General features: G+C 45.4%; 1 protein-coding gene across 4 annotated transcripts in view; it reads left to right on the plus strand.

The window, feature by feature from the left end:
- The window catches only part of PAX5 (paired box 5), a 239306-nt gene that overhangs the window by 205731 nt on the left and 18934 nt on the right, over positions 1 to 14641 (plus strand). For all 4 annotated transcript variants that reach the window (XM_074953572.1, XM_074953568.1, XM_074953569.1 and 1 more), the window contains one exon: positions 6964 to 7050. In XM_074953572.1, the coding sequence (XP_074809673.1) occupies positions 6964 to 7050 (87 nt within the window). The remainder of the gene's footprint in view (positions 1 to 6963; positions 7051 to 14641) is intronic.

The following is a 14641-nucleotide window of genomic DNA, read 5'->3' on the forward strand; positions in this document are numbered from 1 at the left end:
GCAAACCAGGCTGCCTAAAAACCCCGGTGCCTGCGCTTTGCTTTCTCTCCAAAGGCCCTGACCAGGGTAGTGCCCACAGTTATCACACATCTCCTCCTTAGTGTATTGATTCAAGGGTAAAAGCATTACAGAGAAAACATATGAAAACGGTAAAAGTTCCTACACCCTTGCCAAAATGTTTACCAGAGCTCTGGTAGGCTTTAGTCCTTCAAACTCCACAACTGGGTTTTCCCCATGATTATAAGTTCATAGATCCAGTCTTAGATCCAGAACCAGTACAAAAGCTGGGCAAATCAGCCATTTCTTTGTACAGCTTGGGCATTTGATCTTGGCCTTCTGAACAGGTAAAGAGCAGACAATAACCCTGTTCTCAGGGCCAGCTTCAAAAGGCTGGGTTTTTGTATGACCAGAGTTGGGTAGCTTGCATTAACCTCTGCCTAGGGATTCCCCAGGAAATCCACTTAATGTCCCAAAAGTCCATACTTGTCTGGCACAGGTTCAGTATAGTCTTTTGAACTCCCAGGTCTCACGTCTGTCACATCTCTCCTGCCCCCCACCCCCGGGAGGCTACATACAATTCCAGACCCCAATAATACATAAACTTGATACAATTAGGTCTTTCAAGGATATTGCAGGAAATTGCCATATTTGTCACCAGTTCCTGCTGAAGATACCACGGTACATCCACACCTTGAATACTGCATACAGTTCTGGTCGCTCTGTCCCAAAGAAGAGATATTAGAATTGGAAAAAGTGCAGAGAAGGGCAATGAAGATGACTTGCAGTATGGAACAACATCCATATGAGGAGAGATAAAGAAGACTGGGACTTGTTTGTTTTAGAAAAGAGAAGACTAACGGGGGCGGGGGATGTACGATAGATGTACAAAATCATGACTGGTGTGGAGAAAGTGAATAGGGGAGTGTTATTTACCCTTTCACATAACTCAAGAACCAGGGGTCACCCAATGAAATTAACAGGCAGAAGGTTTAAAATAAACAGAAGGAAATATTTCTTCACACAATGCATAGTCAACCTGTGGAACTCATTGCCAGGGGATGTTGTGAAAGCCAAAAGCATAACTGGGTTCACAAAATAATTAGCTAAGTTCATGCAGGATAGATCCACCAATGGCTATTACCAAGATGGTCAGGGACACAACCCCATGCTCTGGGTGTCCCTAAACTTCCCACTGCTAGAAGCAGCTGGCACTGGTCACTGTCAGAGACAGGACACTACACTAGATGGACTATTGGCCTAACCCAGTATGGCCGTTCTTATGTTCTTATCAGTGGATGTAATTAGGGTAACTTTGACTTATTTCCTGGACAGTGTTAAAGCCATTACCTTTCATAATTTCATATTTCACCTATGCATATAATAAACATTCTGTTAGCAAGCCAGCATAAATCCTTCAAAAACCCGTACAGTCATTTAACAACCATCCTGTGTAGTGTCCTACATTAGAATATATGGGTCTGAGTTGTCTGATGCCCCCTCTTATCCTTGTTCCCCCAAAACCTTTCGGTGGGAACTTGAGACCTGCCCCCCTCCCTCCCCAGTCAGACTCCCAGAACCTTCGTTAGTGTCCATATTGATTCAGGCTGCAGGCAGGCCAGCGGGATTCATCACCCACATCTGATTGCCTACTAGCCTCCAGGGTTTTGAAGGACTAAAACTTACCAGAGCTCAAGGTTGGAGTTGTGGTGAGCTCTGGTAAGCTTCTTAGCATGTATGTAGTTCTTTATTGTTTTAATATCTTTTCTCTGCAGTGCTTTCACCTTATGGATAAACATGCTTGTTTAGAAGGAGATGTGTAGTAACTTGTACCTGCCTGTAATACACTGGTCAGAGCCCTTGGAGAGCAGGCAAAGTGCAGGTGCTGGCTTGTTTAGGCAGTCTGGTTTGCTGGGGATATTACAGTGTAGATCAGGGAGCTGTGTGGTTAAAACCCCTGGTTAGGATGGAGTGAGATGAGGGTCTCCTCCCAAGAAAGGTGATGGATAGGAGCTGGAAACCTTTAAGTGGGTGCCCTGGAGGGGTCACAGCGACCATTATGCCCCATATAGGTGCAGTTACCCTGAAGCTGTGATAGCCCATACATCTCATTACCCTGTCCTTGTGCCCTCTCCCTGAATGTGCTGAGGTTTGGTGGAGTGGCCCAGACATCTCATCGGCCTGTCCTTGTGCCACGCCCATCCTGCTGGTTTTGGTTATTTTAAAGTAATATTTTAACTGAGTTTTTTTATTCTAGTTGCTCTCCTCAACCAGTAAAGAGGGCAACCACCTCAGTGCACAAATCTCGGCACATCTGTCTGCTCAGTGGGAAGAACTTTGTAAATAGCGTGCATCAGGCAGGCTGTGAGGTTGATATAGAAATCCCTCGCCACAGGCAATGTATCCGTGTGATCAAGCAATTTCGAGGTAACTCACACTGTGGAGCTGAACTGTCCCTAAGCACTTGAGGGAGGGACGAGGGCTCTGCATTCACCCTACAGTTACTCAACATTTTGTTGTCTCACATGCTTTGAGGGAGTCCGTGCTAGTCTTAGCTAGAGAGGGAGTCCGGAGCAAGCTGGAAACCCAAAGGAAAATAGTCGGTGTTTGGGTTGAGCAGGCAGTCTCAACTGCAAAGAGAGGGAGCCCGCTGCTCAGTTGTAAAAGGGGCTCGTTAAGTGACCCTTCTCTGAAGCTGAATAGCTATTTGAATTTAGTTGAGTCAAGCATGGGTTGCAAATTCCAGATGGCTCCTGTTTTTCAGCCTGATTCTTCCCTTCCTATATACAGCGGGTTTTGGCAATGTTAATTCACCTTGGGAAATGGTAATGACACCACAGTATCAGGTGATGGTCAGACCGTTACAGCATGCTGCCCCTCCACCCTTCAGCTGCCGGTTCATCCTACCAGCACCAGGCATGTCTGACATACAGTCCTGGTTCCGTTGAGCCCTTGTAGCACTGCCCTATCACTGGAATGTATGTGTAAACACCTGGAGGACAGTTGTCCCGACTGACATGTTCTGATATGTATTGTGTCAAATCTGTGCCCACAAACACAGAACACCGGAACCACTCGTTAAACTACCCGGCATGCCCCTTAGCTGATAGAACCCAGACTAGGGTGACCAGACATCCTGATATTATCAAGTCTGTCCCAATATTGGGAGCTTTGTCTTATATAGGCAACTATTACACACACCCCTGTCCCGATTTTTCACACTTGCTATTTGGTCATTCTAGCCCAGAGAATGACTGCAATTGGTAGTTGTTAATAGTAAGCTAATAGGCACCACTAGAGGGCGACATAAAGTCTTCCTAGTGGGCTTTCTAACCAATGACACCTACACCACCAGTGACAGCACAGGTGCCCCTCTCTTCCCCATCCCATAAATCATTCATTCACATACATTAAATGCATAACCAATATTGACACTGGAAAGCTCCATTATGTTTTGTTATGACAGAGTATTCAGTGTAATACATCTTATTTATAACGCTCTTCTCTCATCCCGCTCTTACTTCTTTCCTCTTCTGCTTTATCTCCTTCCTCCTTCCCAAACCCTTCCCCTCTTTTCACTCTCAGGACCATTTTCCCAATGTTCCTCATTGATCCTTTGCCTCCTTGCTTTTTTTGAGATAGCTCATTTAAAAAACAAACAAACCAAGAATGAACATTAAGGCAGAGTTAACCTTCAGGTATTGTATATCGTGTCCTTCATCATTCAACAGGACAGGGAACAGAGAGGAAACGTATATGCTATGCACTTTAACAGGAATAGAAATTTGGGAGCAACTCCATTTCTAGTCGCTCACAGTAATTAATAGAGTTGAATAGAAGCAGTAATAATAATAATAATTAATAAACCACCCAAGCCTTTTACAGAAGTCTAGTAAAGATGTACTGGGCCCTTTAAGGAGTAATGTTTAATAATCTGACATTCAATTGTTTGAATCTTTATTTTTCACTTCTATTCCTGTGAAAGTGCCTTAAGCCGTCAGTTTGGAGCAGCTGTTGGAACCACAAAAGCCCTATGAGTTTTTAATGTTAAAGAAGCAACCTTAGGGACCTAGGAATTGCCAGACTGGCTCAGACCTGAGGTCCATCTAGTCCCATATCCTGTCTCTGACAGTGGGTTGGACCAGATGCTTCAGAGGAAGGTGCAATCAGCCTTGCATTAGGCAGGTGTGGAACAATCTGCCCCAACAGTAGGTCTTCTCCAAGTCCCTAGTTAACAGAGATCAGTTTAAATCCTCCTTCAAAATGTATGTGATTTATTTTAGCATTAACTCCTTTAGCTTTGGATACTCCTGGTATCCATATAAATCTCCAATTCCTTTTTGAAGACTGCTAAGTTTTTGGCCTCAACCATATCCTGTGACAGTGAGCTCCGCAGTCTAATTCCACGATCTATTTGTGTTTGCCTCCTTTTATTTTCATTGAAAGTCCTTTAGTTCTTGTGTTACAGGGGCAGGGAGAACAGAAATGGCCTATCTCCTTTCTCTAGATCAGTCATCGATTTTTATGGACTTCTATCATGTTCCCCCTTGTCTCCTTTCTAAGATAACAATCCCGTCTTTTCAATCTCTCTTCACCTAAGTTATTTTCCAGGCCCTTCATCATTTTCATTGCCCTTGTCTGAGCCCCCTCCAGTTCTGGAATATTCTTTTGAAGATGGGGTGACCAGCACAGAACACATTATCCAGATGAAACTGAGACAATGTATAATATTTTTTGTATTATTCTCCATCCTGTTTCTTATGCATCTTGTTTGCTTTTCTGACTGTAGCTTCCCATTGAGCAGAGGTCTCCTTTGAGCTGTCTGTAATGACATGGCATTTCAACTAGAACTAGTTGGGAATTTTTTGACAATGGTTTTTCTGTTGAAAAATGTCAATTTTGTTGAAACGTACATTGTTTACGAGAAAGGGGTGGTTTTGATGAATTTCCCGATTTGGAAAAAAAGTTTCAAATTGTCAAAACATCTCATTTTGACACTTTGGAAATGAAAAAGGTCTGGTTTTGGTTCTAAATGGATTTTGTTGTTGTTGTTTTGAAATTTAAGTTGATTTATAATAAAAAAAATTAGAATAAAAAAGATCAAAATCAAAATGAAATGCTTCAAAATGATTGCAATGAAATCTTTCAATTGACCTGAATGCAAGTTTTTTCTGGTTTTTTGATTTATGAATTTTTTTGAGTTTTTGATTTTTTGTCCCCATTTTGAGTGGGAATAACTTCTGAAATCCCAAATCCACAAGCTGTGTTACCCAACTAAAAGAGGAAAAGTACGCATAGCATTCTCTGGCTTTATTTCATACTCTAGTTAAGTCTTGTCTCAGTGCATATGCCGCGAGAAGCGAAAAGACAGATTAAAAATAACTGTACATTAAAAGAGGAAGACAGACACTAAGATGAGGAAAGGGGTCACATGGGTAGGGAGCCAGGGTATGACTCAGAAGGTGCTAGAAAGGTTACAGCCCAATATGGTGGCCTCAGCTCTGTAGGCCAGGAATCCAAGATGGCCGCCATTGCACAGCCCAACATGGCAGCCATTAGCCACGGAGGCCAGGAATCCAAGACGGCCACCATTCCACAGCCAAGGTTTTGGCCATGAATACCAAGACTCAAAATGGCGACTATTCCTCAGAGGCTAGGTCAAGCCTTTGACTACAGTGGCCATTTTGTTTCTTCACAGACAGAACCAAATGTAGGCCAAAAATGGAGGTGGAGGGATAGCTCAGTGGCTTGAGCATTGGCCTGCTAAACCCAGGGTTGTGAGTTCAATCCTTGAGGGGGCCATTTAGGGATCTGGGGCAAAAATTGGGGATCTGTCCTGCTTTGAGCAGGGGGTTAGACTAGATGACCTCCTGAGGTCCCTTCCAACGCTGATATTCTATGATTCTATGACCCCCTCCCAATAGATACAGCAATAAAGTTTTGGCTCATGTGAGCACAAGACAGTTCAGATGAACATACTAGGACTGGCAAGAATCACTTCTGAACTTCTTCCTGGCTTTTGTCAGGTGGCTGATGGCCTTAATGTTTTGATGACCGTGTGTGTGTGTGTCAGAAAAAAAATCATTCCTGGCAGATTGTAGAATAATAGTAATTATTATTTGAATTGTGGTAGGTGCTGTACACACTCATAACAGAGTGATGGTCCCTACCCAAAGAACTTACAATCTAGGTATCAAGCAAGAGATGAGAAGTGTACAGAACAAACAGCTGGGGAGAGCAGAAGTAACAGTGAGACAATCCTGAACAATGTGGTAATGCTGTGAGCTCACGTGATGCTTTGCATGGCTGGAGCTCAAAGCCCTACACAGAGATAAGCATCGTTATCCTGGTTATAGAGAAGGAGAGAGGTCCTGAGGCTTGCCAAAGGTGATGCCGTGAGTCAGAGGCGGCAGTTTCCTTGAACAAACTGAGATGGTTGTGTCCATGTCTAGTGTGTCTAGAACTTTAACTGCTCCATCCCCTCCAGCTTTTGGAAAGCTTGGCTGAAGAGATACGCTGTACCTCTTGCCCTCAGCTTGGCCAAACTGGGACCCAGATGTAGTAAGGGGAAAACTTAATTCCAGGGATGAGGCTCAGCATGACCCCAAGCCCCCTGAAGTTTCTCCTGAGGGTATCTAGCCTTAGTGTTCCCTATCCTGGTGAAACATAAAAGGAGCTGGAAAGATTCCCACTAGTTTGGATCAGGCCCAGCATGAGGACCGTGAGGAAAATCAAGAGGAAAATCAAAAGGAAAACTCTATCCACTGATTTAGAGTTTGTTTTCTAACAAGTGTCCCAGTTTCCATTCCCCAGGGAACCAGGTGGACCGTAAAGCCTACAATAAGAATTGCACTGGAAATCACCTAGACTGCATACTGTATTTAGCTGCTTCTTCCCCCTCGCCTCATCAGTGTGTGTTTTATTGCAAAATTACCATTTGTTTTGTTTTCTCTTTCCTTTACTTAGGGAGTGAGTTTTCTGGAAGTCCATACAGCCACCCACAATATTCAACATACAATGACTCCTGGAGATTTCCCAACCCTGGATTGCTAGGTGAGTTTTCCTACCTGCGTTTCTACAGGAACAGCCTGCTCACTGCAGCTGCATATATCCTCACTGGATGTTGGGCCAGCTCTGGCCTGTGTGCACGTCCAGTCATGGTAAGTGAAAAGCATCTCCTTGCATACTCTTGTGTCCCCTTGTTGGATTCCCTCTGACTGCCCACAATGACAACAATCCTGCTTCAAGATATACTAGTACAGACCCCTGGGCCAGCATGGGGTCCTGTCTCTCTGCTGGCTGTTCTCTCGCAATCTCTCTCTCACTTGCATGCACGCATCACACTGCCTCATACCTTGCCCCCATTCACTGACACGTACAAGATTCAGATTGGTTATTTTGCGGGCTACAGAGTCCTTTGCCTGCAGAACATGGTACGGTCACTGTGCTGTTAAAAAATAACAATATCCTGGTATTTGTAATCAACTGAAAATCATAGAATCATAGAATCATAGAATATCAGGGTTGGAAGGGACCCCAGAAGGTCATCTAGTCCAACCCCCTGCTCGAAGCAGGACCAATTCCCAGTTAAATCATCCCAGCCAGGGCTTTGTCAAGCCTGACCTTAAAAACCTCTAAGGAAGGAGATTCTACCACCTCCCTAGGTAACGCATTCCAGTGTTTCACCACCCTCTTAGTGAAAAAGTTTTTCCTAATATCCAATCTAAACCTCCCCCATTGCAACTTGAGACCATTACTCCTCGTTCTGTCATCTGCTACCATTGAGAACAGTCTAGAGCCATCCTCTTTGGAACCCCCTTTCAGGTAGTTGAAAGCAGCTATTGGAGAGAGTCCAGCGAGGGGCAACAAAAATGATTAGGGGTCTAGAGCACATGACTTATGAGGAGAGGCTGAGGGAGCTGGGATTGTTTAGTCTGCAGAAGAGAAGAATGAGGGGGGATTTGATAGCTGCTTTCAACTACCTGAAAGGGGGTTCCAAAGAGGATGGCTCTAGACTGTTCTCAATGGTAGCAGATGACAGAACGAGGAGTAATGGTCTCAAGTTGCAATGGGGGAGGTTTTGATTGGATATTAGGAAAAACTTTTTCACAAAGAGGGTGGTGAAACACTGGAATGCGTTACCTAGGGAGGTGGTAGAATCTCCTTCCTTAGAGGTTTTTAAGGTCAGGCTTGACAAAGCCCTGGCTGGGATGATTTAACTGGGAATTGGTCCTGCTTCGAGCAGGGGGTTGGACTAGATGACCTTCTGGGGTCCCTTCCAACCCTGATATTCTATGATTCTATGATTCTAAACAATCCCAGCTCCCTCAGCCTCTCTTCATAAGTCATGTGCTCTAGACCCCTAATCATTTTTGTTGCCCTTCGCTGGACTCTCTCCAATTTATCCACATCCTTCTTGTAGTGTGGGGCCCAAAACTGGACACAGTACTCCAGATGAGGCCTCACCAGTGTCGAATAGAGGGGAACGATCACATCCCTCGATCTGCTCGCTATGCCCCTACTTATACATCCCAAAATGCCATTGGCCTTCTTGGCAACAAGGGCACACTGTTGACTCATATCCAGCTTCTCGTCCACTGTCACCCCTAGGTCCTTTTCCGCAGAACTGCTGCCTAGCCATTCGGTCCCTAGTCTGTAGCGGTGCATTGGATTCTTCCATCCTAAGTGCAGGACCCTGCACTTATCCTTATTGAACCTCATCAGATTTCTTTTGGCCCAATCCTCCAATTTGTCTAGGTCCTTCTGTATCCTATCCCTCCCCTCCAGCGTATCTACCACTCCTCCCAGTTTAGTATCATCTGCAAATTTGCTGAGAGTGCAATCCACACCATCCTCCAGATCATTTATGAAGATATTGAACAAAACCGGCCCCAGGACCGACCCCTGGGGCACTCCACTTGACACTGGCTGCCAACTAGACATGGAGCCATTGATCACTACCCGTTGAGCCCGACAATCTAGCCAGCTTTCTACCCACCTTATAGTGCATTCATCCAGCCCATACTTCCTTAACTTGCTGACAAGAATACTGTGGGAGACCGTGTCAAAAGCTTTGCTAAAGTCAAGAAACAATACATCCACTGCTTTCCCTTCATCCACAGAACCAGTAATCTCATCATAAAAGGCGATTAGATTAGTCAGGCATGACCTTCCCTTGGTGAATCCATGCTGACTGTTCCTGATCACTTTCCTCTCATGTAAGTGCTTCAGGATTGATTCTTTGAGGACCTGCTCCATGATTTTTCCAGGGACTGAGGTGAGGCTGACTGGCCTGTAGTTCCCAGGATCCTCCTTCTTCCCTTTTTTAAAGATTGGCACTACATTAGCCTTTTTCCAGTCATCCGGGACTTCCCCCGTTCGCCACGAGTTTTCAAAGATAATGGCCAAGGGCTCTGCAATCACAGCCGCCAATTCCTTCAGCACTCTCGGATGTAACTCGTCCGGCCCCATGGACTTGTGCACGTCCAGCTTTTCTAAATAGTCCCTAACCACCTCTATCTCCACAGAGGGCTGGCCATCTCTTCCCCATTCTGTGATGCCCAGCGCAGCAGTCTGGGAGCTGACCTTGTTAGTGAAAACAGAGGCAAAAAAAGCATTGAGTACATTAGCTTTTTCCACATCCTCTGTCACTAGGTTGCCTCCCTCATTCAGTAAGGGGCCCACACTTTCCTTGGCTTTATTCTTGTTGCCAACATACCTGAAGAAACCCTTCTTGCTACTCTTGACATCTCTTGCTAGCTGCAGCTCCAGGTGCGATTTGGCCCTCCTTATATCTTTCCTACATGCCCGAGCAATATTTTTATACTCTTCCCTGGTCATATGTCCAACCTTCCACTTCTTGTAAGCTTCTTTTTTATGTTTAAGATCCGCTAGGATTTCACCATTAAGCCAAGCTGGTCGCTTGCCATGTTTACTATTCTTTCGACTCATCGGGATGGTTTGTTCCTGTAACCTCAACAGGGATTCCTTGAAATACAGCCAGCTCTCCTGGACTCCCTTCCCCTTCATGTTAGTCCCCCAGGGGATCCTGGCCATCTGTTCCCTGAGGGAGTCGAAGTCTGCTTTCCTGAAGTCCAGGGTCCGTATCCTGCTGCTTACCTTTCTTCCCTGCGTCAGGATCCTGAACTCAACCAACTCATGGTCACTGCCTCCCAGATTCCCATCCACTTTTGCTTCCCCCACTAATTCTACCCGGTTTGTGAGCAGCAGGTCAAGAAAAGCGCCCCCCCTAGTTGGCTCCCCTAGCACTTGCGCCAGGAAATTGTCCCCTACGCTTTCCAAAAACTTCCTGGATTGTCTATGCACCGCTGTATTGCTCTCCCAGCAGATATCAGGAAAATTAAAGTCACCCATGAGAATCAGGGCATGCGATCTAGTAGCTTCCGTGAGTTGCCGGAAGAAAGCCTCATCCACCTCATCCCCCTGGTCCGGTGGTCTATAGCAGACTCCCACCACTACATAACTCTTGTTGCACACACTTCTAAACTTAATCCAGAGACACTCAGGTTTATTGGAAAATGTTTGTTTCCAATTTATAATAAATAGTCTATGCCAGAATACAAGACCAGATAATTGCCTGCAAGGTTAGTTCAACCTGCTCGTCTCGCTCACTACCAATGCCCATTCTTATCAGCCCCCATTTCAATTTTGCTTTTGCCACAGATCTGGGCTCTATTTCTGGGGGGGCTTCTGCTAGCAGGAACCCCTACACCTGTGCAAAATCTTTTCAGCTTGAGAGGAATCTCCTGAGCACAGGGTCTGTGCTAGCATATCCTCATGCAGAATGGGGGCTCTAATCTACAGAGTGAACATGATTCATTTTACACCACTGTCTCAAAAATTGGCCCCCTTTGACTTTATGTATCCACACAGCACACAGGAAGGAGAAATTTCCTGCAGTTTGCATGGAAGAGGTAGGCAAAATACCAATTAATTGTCCTCTTTCAACTGTAGGAATAGAGTTTTCCAGATTTATGGATGACAGGCGGATGTATGTGACCACGAGCAGAGGAATAATTTTGAATTTTTGTCTTTTTTTTGTTGTTTCTTTGTTTTAAGTAATTGAACCTCTAAGTAACTGAGCCACCCAACCTTTGTTTGTCATGATTCTTGTTGAGCTCCTTTGGGAGTAACAGACAGCTACAGTGCCCCATGCCATGGTACTGGAAGAATACTGCCACTTGCAGTACTATAGTTAAGGGTATGTTAGTGCTTCCCTCATAAATCAGGGGCCAGATGCTCCGCTGATGTAATTTTGCATAGCTCTACTGAAGCCAATGTAAATGGATGTAAATCCATGTAGGATCTAGCCCAGGAGTTAATATAAAACTTTGATTTGGATGCATGAATCCACTTTAACCAAGACCGGTAAAAAGGGAGGGTGTTTTTTTCTGCAACTCTTTTCAAAGAAAATGACCTGGTTTTAAATTGTACAATTGTAGCAAAATCCAACAGCAGCTTGTCACCCCTGTAGGTGTTCCCCGGGTATGGAGGGGGTGTTCTGTATGTGCAGAAAGCTAACAGCAGCAACAAAAACATGTCATTTGAAAAGGATGCCATCTGCAAAGTCGCTAAGGCTAGATTCTGAACCCCTTACTCACATTGGAAAGGAATTACTTACGCAAGTAGCCTCATGTACTGATGACATACTGAAGTTTAAATACCCCTTGAAAATGCACTGCTACTTTGATATCGACAAGTAACGATAATAGCATGCTTCTATGGAAATTTCAGATGGATAGAAATATATCGAACAGAGTGAGCTGGACTCTTGGCCAGTATAAATTGGCGTAGTGCTTTGAAACCAATGGAGCTACACTGGTTTGCACCAGCTGAGGGACCTGTCCCAGTGTCTTGAAAACGTTGCAGTTTGATTGAACTGAAGCAAAAGATTTCCCTTCATTTTAATCCCCTATGTTACAGTCACTTCACAAAAGCACTTCTGAGCCATTTTGAAAATTTTCTGAACAGTGTATTTGTATGATGGGTAAGGCTAAGATTTAGTCATGGCCCATGACCTATTCATGAGATTTACCAAAAATACCCCTGACTAAATTTCTACTTCTGGGGCCCCACTGCTCCGGGGGACCCCTGCTGGGAGGAGGGCCTGCTCCGGAGTAGGGGGTTGACTGCTTCCTGGCTGCTGCTCCCAGGGACCGCTCTCTGGAAGGCCTCTGGGCACCCTTGGGGCTGCTGCTGCAGCCCCCCCGGGACCACTGCTGCTCTGATGGTTCCCCAGGACACCCACAGGACCACTGCTCTGGCACTCCCTGGAGCCAGCCACACCAGCTGCTGTTCTGGTGGATCCCAGAGCCAGATGCCCAGGGCTGCCTGAGCAGCGGCCAGTGCGGCTGGTACTGGGGACCGCCGGAGCAGCTGACCCTGGTCGCTCCAGCAGCGGCCGGTGTGGCTGGCCTTGGGGCGACCAAGCAGCTGGTCTTGGGGCCAGCTGCTCGGGCGGCCCTGAAGTCAGCCACACCAACCGCTGCGGAAGTCACGGAGGTTGCGGAAGTCACAGATTCCATGACTTTCTGCAACCTCTGTGAAAGAATCGCAGCCTTAATGATTGGCTAGGAGGCAACAGCAGAGTGTTGCCATGAGCCATGCAGAGTGTCAGCAAAAGAAATCTAAGCTCAAGATTTATCCTTTGGAGCCCGATCCTCTGTCCTCTACTTGGACAAGGCTCCCGCTGACTTAATCAGTACCTCAATGAGAGTAAGGAAGATGGTTCTGGGCCCCAAGTCATGGTTTCACAGGACTTATTACTTTCATAACAATGTGAGTTAGGGAGGGAATGTTGGCTCCGAATTACCATCCAAACTCAGAATGGCCTAACTGGTGTGACTCTACATTCCTGCAGCCAGGATTCTGGGGGGTTCTTTTAACTCTCTAGAGGATGTTTTCACTCTCTTGAGACCAGCGTTCATGCAGTATCTGATTCAAAGCCGTGGCCCTGACAAAGTTAATCACAGCATGCAGTGGCAAGGCTTGTTTTCCAAAGTCCCACTCCCTTATTGAGAGGACAGGGTAACACCTTGAACACTTAAAAGAATACACATTCAGTGAATTCTCTTTGCTGGTTAGGAAAGAATCGTATCAACAGGAGTGGCAGCAAGCTGAGATTTTGCCAGTCCCTAGTACATCCTTTTGGGAAACAGAAACTTGGAAAAGGGGAGCACTTAATCACAAGAGGCCATGAGAAAGGAAATTTCAGCATGAAAAATGATAGATGGGGAGCAGCACGAAAGATAATGGGAGTCAAGTGAGCTAAAACCACAGATGACCTAAAGGATGGAATTGCTTCGTCCCGGGCTTTTCCTTCCAAACATGCATTAGCCGTGAAGTGTGTTAGCTAGTTTCCCTCCCTTAGGGTGGTGTTTTACTATTAAATGGGACCCAGTAAGTTGAAGTAGCTGATCATACAGCAATACCAATTCTGCACCTGTATACACACACGCCTCTTTGTTCTGTGGGGCTAGTCCTTCCATAGCGCACTGCTGCCCACATACACCCCTGGGCTCAGTTCCGTTTTCATACTGGTCCAATAGAGGTTAACAGTGTATGTCCTCACCAGGCTATTCTGAACGCAATGCGCTATGGCTCTTGTAACCAGGCCGAGGACCAAACTAAAGTAACCTAATCAGAGTGGCTGATGTGTATTTGTTTTCTTCAGTGTTTTTAAATCACTGGACAGGTGCTGAACAGGCAGAGCCATCTAATGCCAGCACAAGTCATTTTCGCTGTCTGGAGCCTTCAGGCCATTCTGTTCCATACGACTCAGTTTCTTATACGGCTCTGATCAGCCTGGTACCTGAGCATCTTCCTCTGCATTCAAGTGACGTAATCAGCCTCGTGTGTCAGACCCCTGCAGGTTTGCAGGCTTTAGACTCTGAAAAATAAGGACGCAATCCTGCACCCACCGAAGTCAGCAGGAGTTTTGCTGCCAGCTTAGTGGGAGAGAAATAACGTCCTCAGTTTCAATATGAGAGGGTCTTCTGAGCGCAGCTTACACCTTAGTTTTCACTCTGAAAGTTGTCCCGCTGCAGTGACCAGTTATCAGTGTGTAATTACGTAGCGAGCAGTCATAAGGCTAGGTGCATCCTTCTTTGTTTTCCACTGCAGTGTTAAAATCATAAAGGCTGCTGTGATTTGTATGAACACACGCGCGCACACACACACACACCGTCAGTTATTGTTATTGAGGTCTAGCGAACCAGCCTGTTTAAAGTCTACTTACCACAAACATGCTAAAAGTGGATAATCGCAACACAGTCTAATGAAGAAAAATGATTCAATTTAATGCTGGTTTGTTGTAATAACTTCTTTACCATTTTCACTCATTACTTTCGACTGGATGTTGATCACAGCAGATTTTGTTTGATGCACTGTTCCCACTTCTGAACTGATGTGATTTGTGTGCATTGTGAAATGTAAGTGAGTATGACAGGGTTCCCTTTTGGATAGACCTGAGCTATCTAGCTGTTGTTACAGGAGACAGGGTCACAAGATCGACAATCTTGGCGTGGCTTCATATGAGGTGAAAGGGTTTGGAACCAGTCAATTAGGATTAGAATCAGTTCTTCAGGGGATTTCTATAAAAGGATTAGAGAACAAGTATGTGCCA

The sequence above is a fragment of the Natator depressus genome, chromosome 5 (assembly GCF_965152275.1).
Source record: "Natator depressus isolate rNatDep1 chromosome 5, rNatDep2.hap1, whole genome shotgun sequence".
Taxonomy (NCBI): Eukaryota; Metazoa; Chordata; order Testudines; family Cheloniidae; genus Natator; species Natator depressus.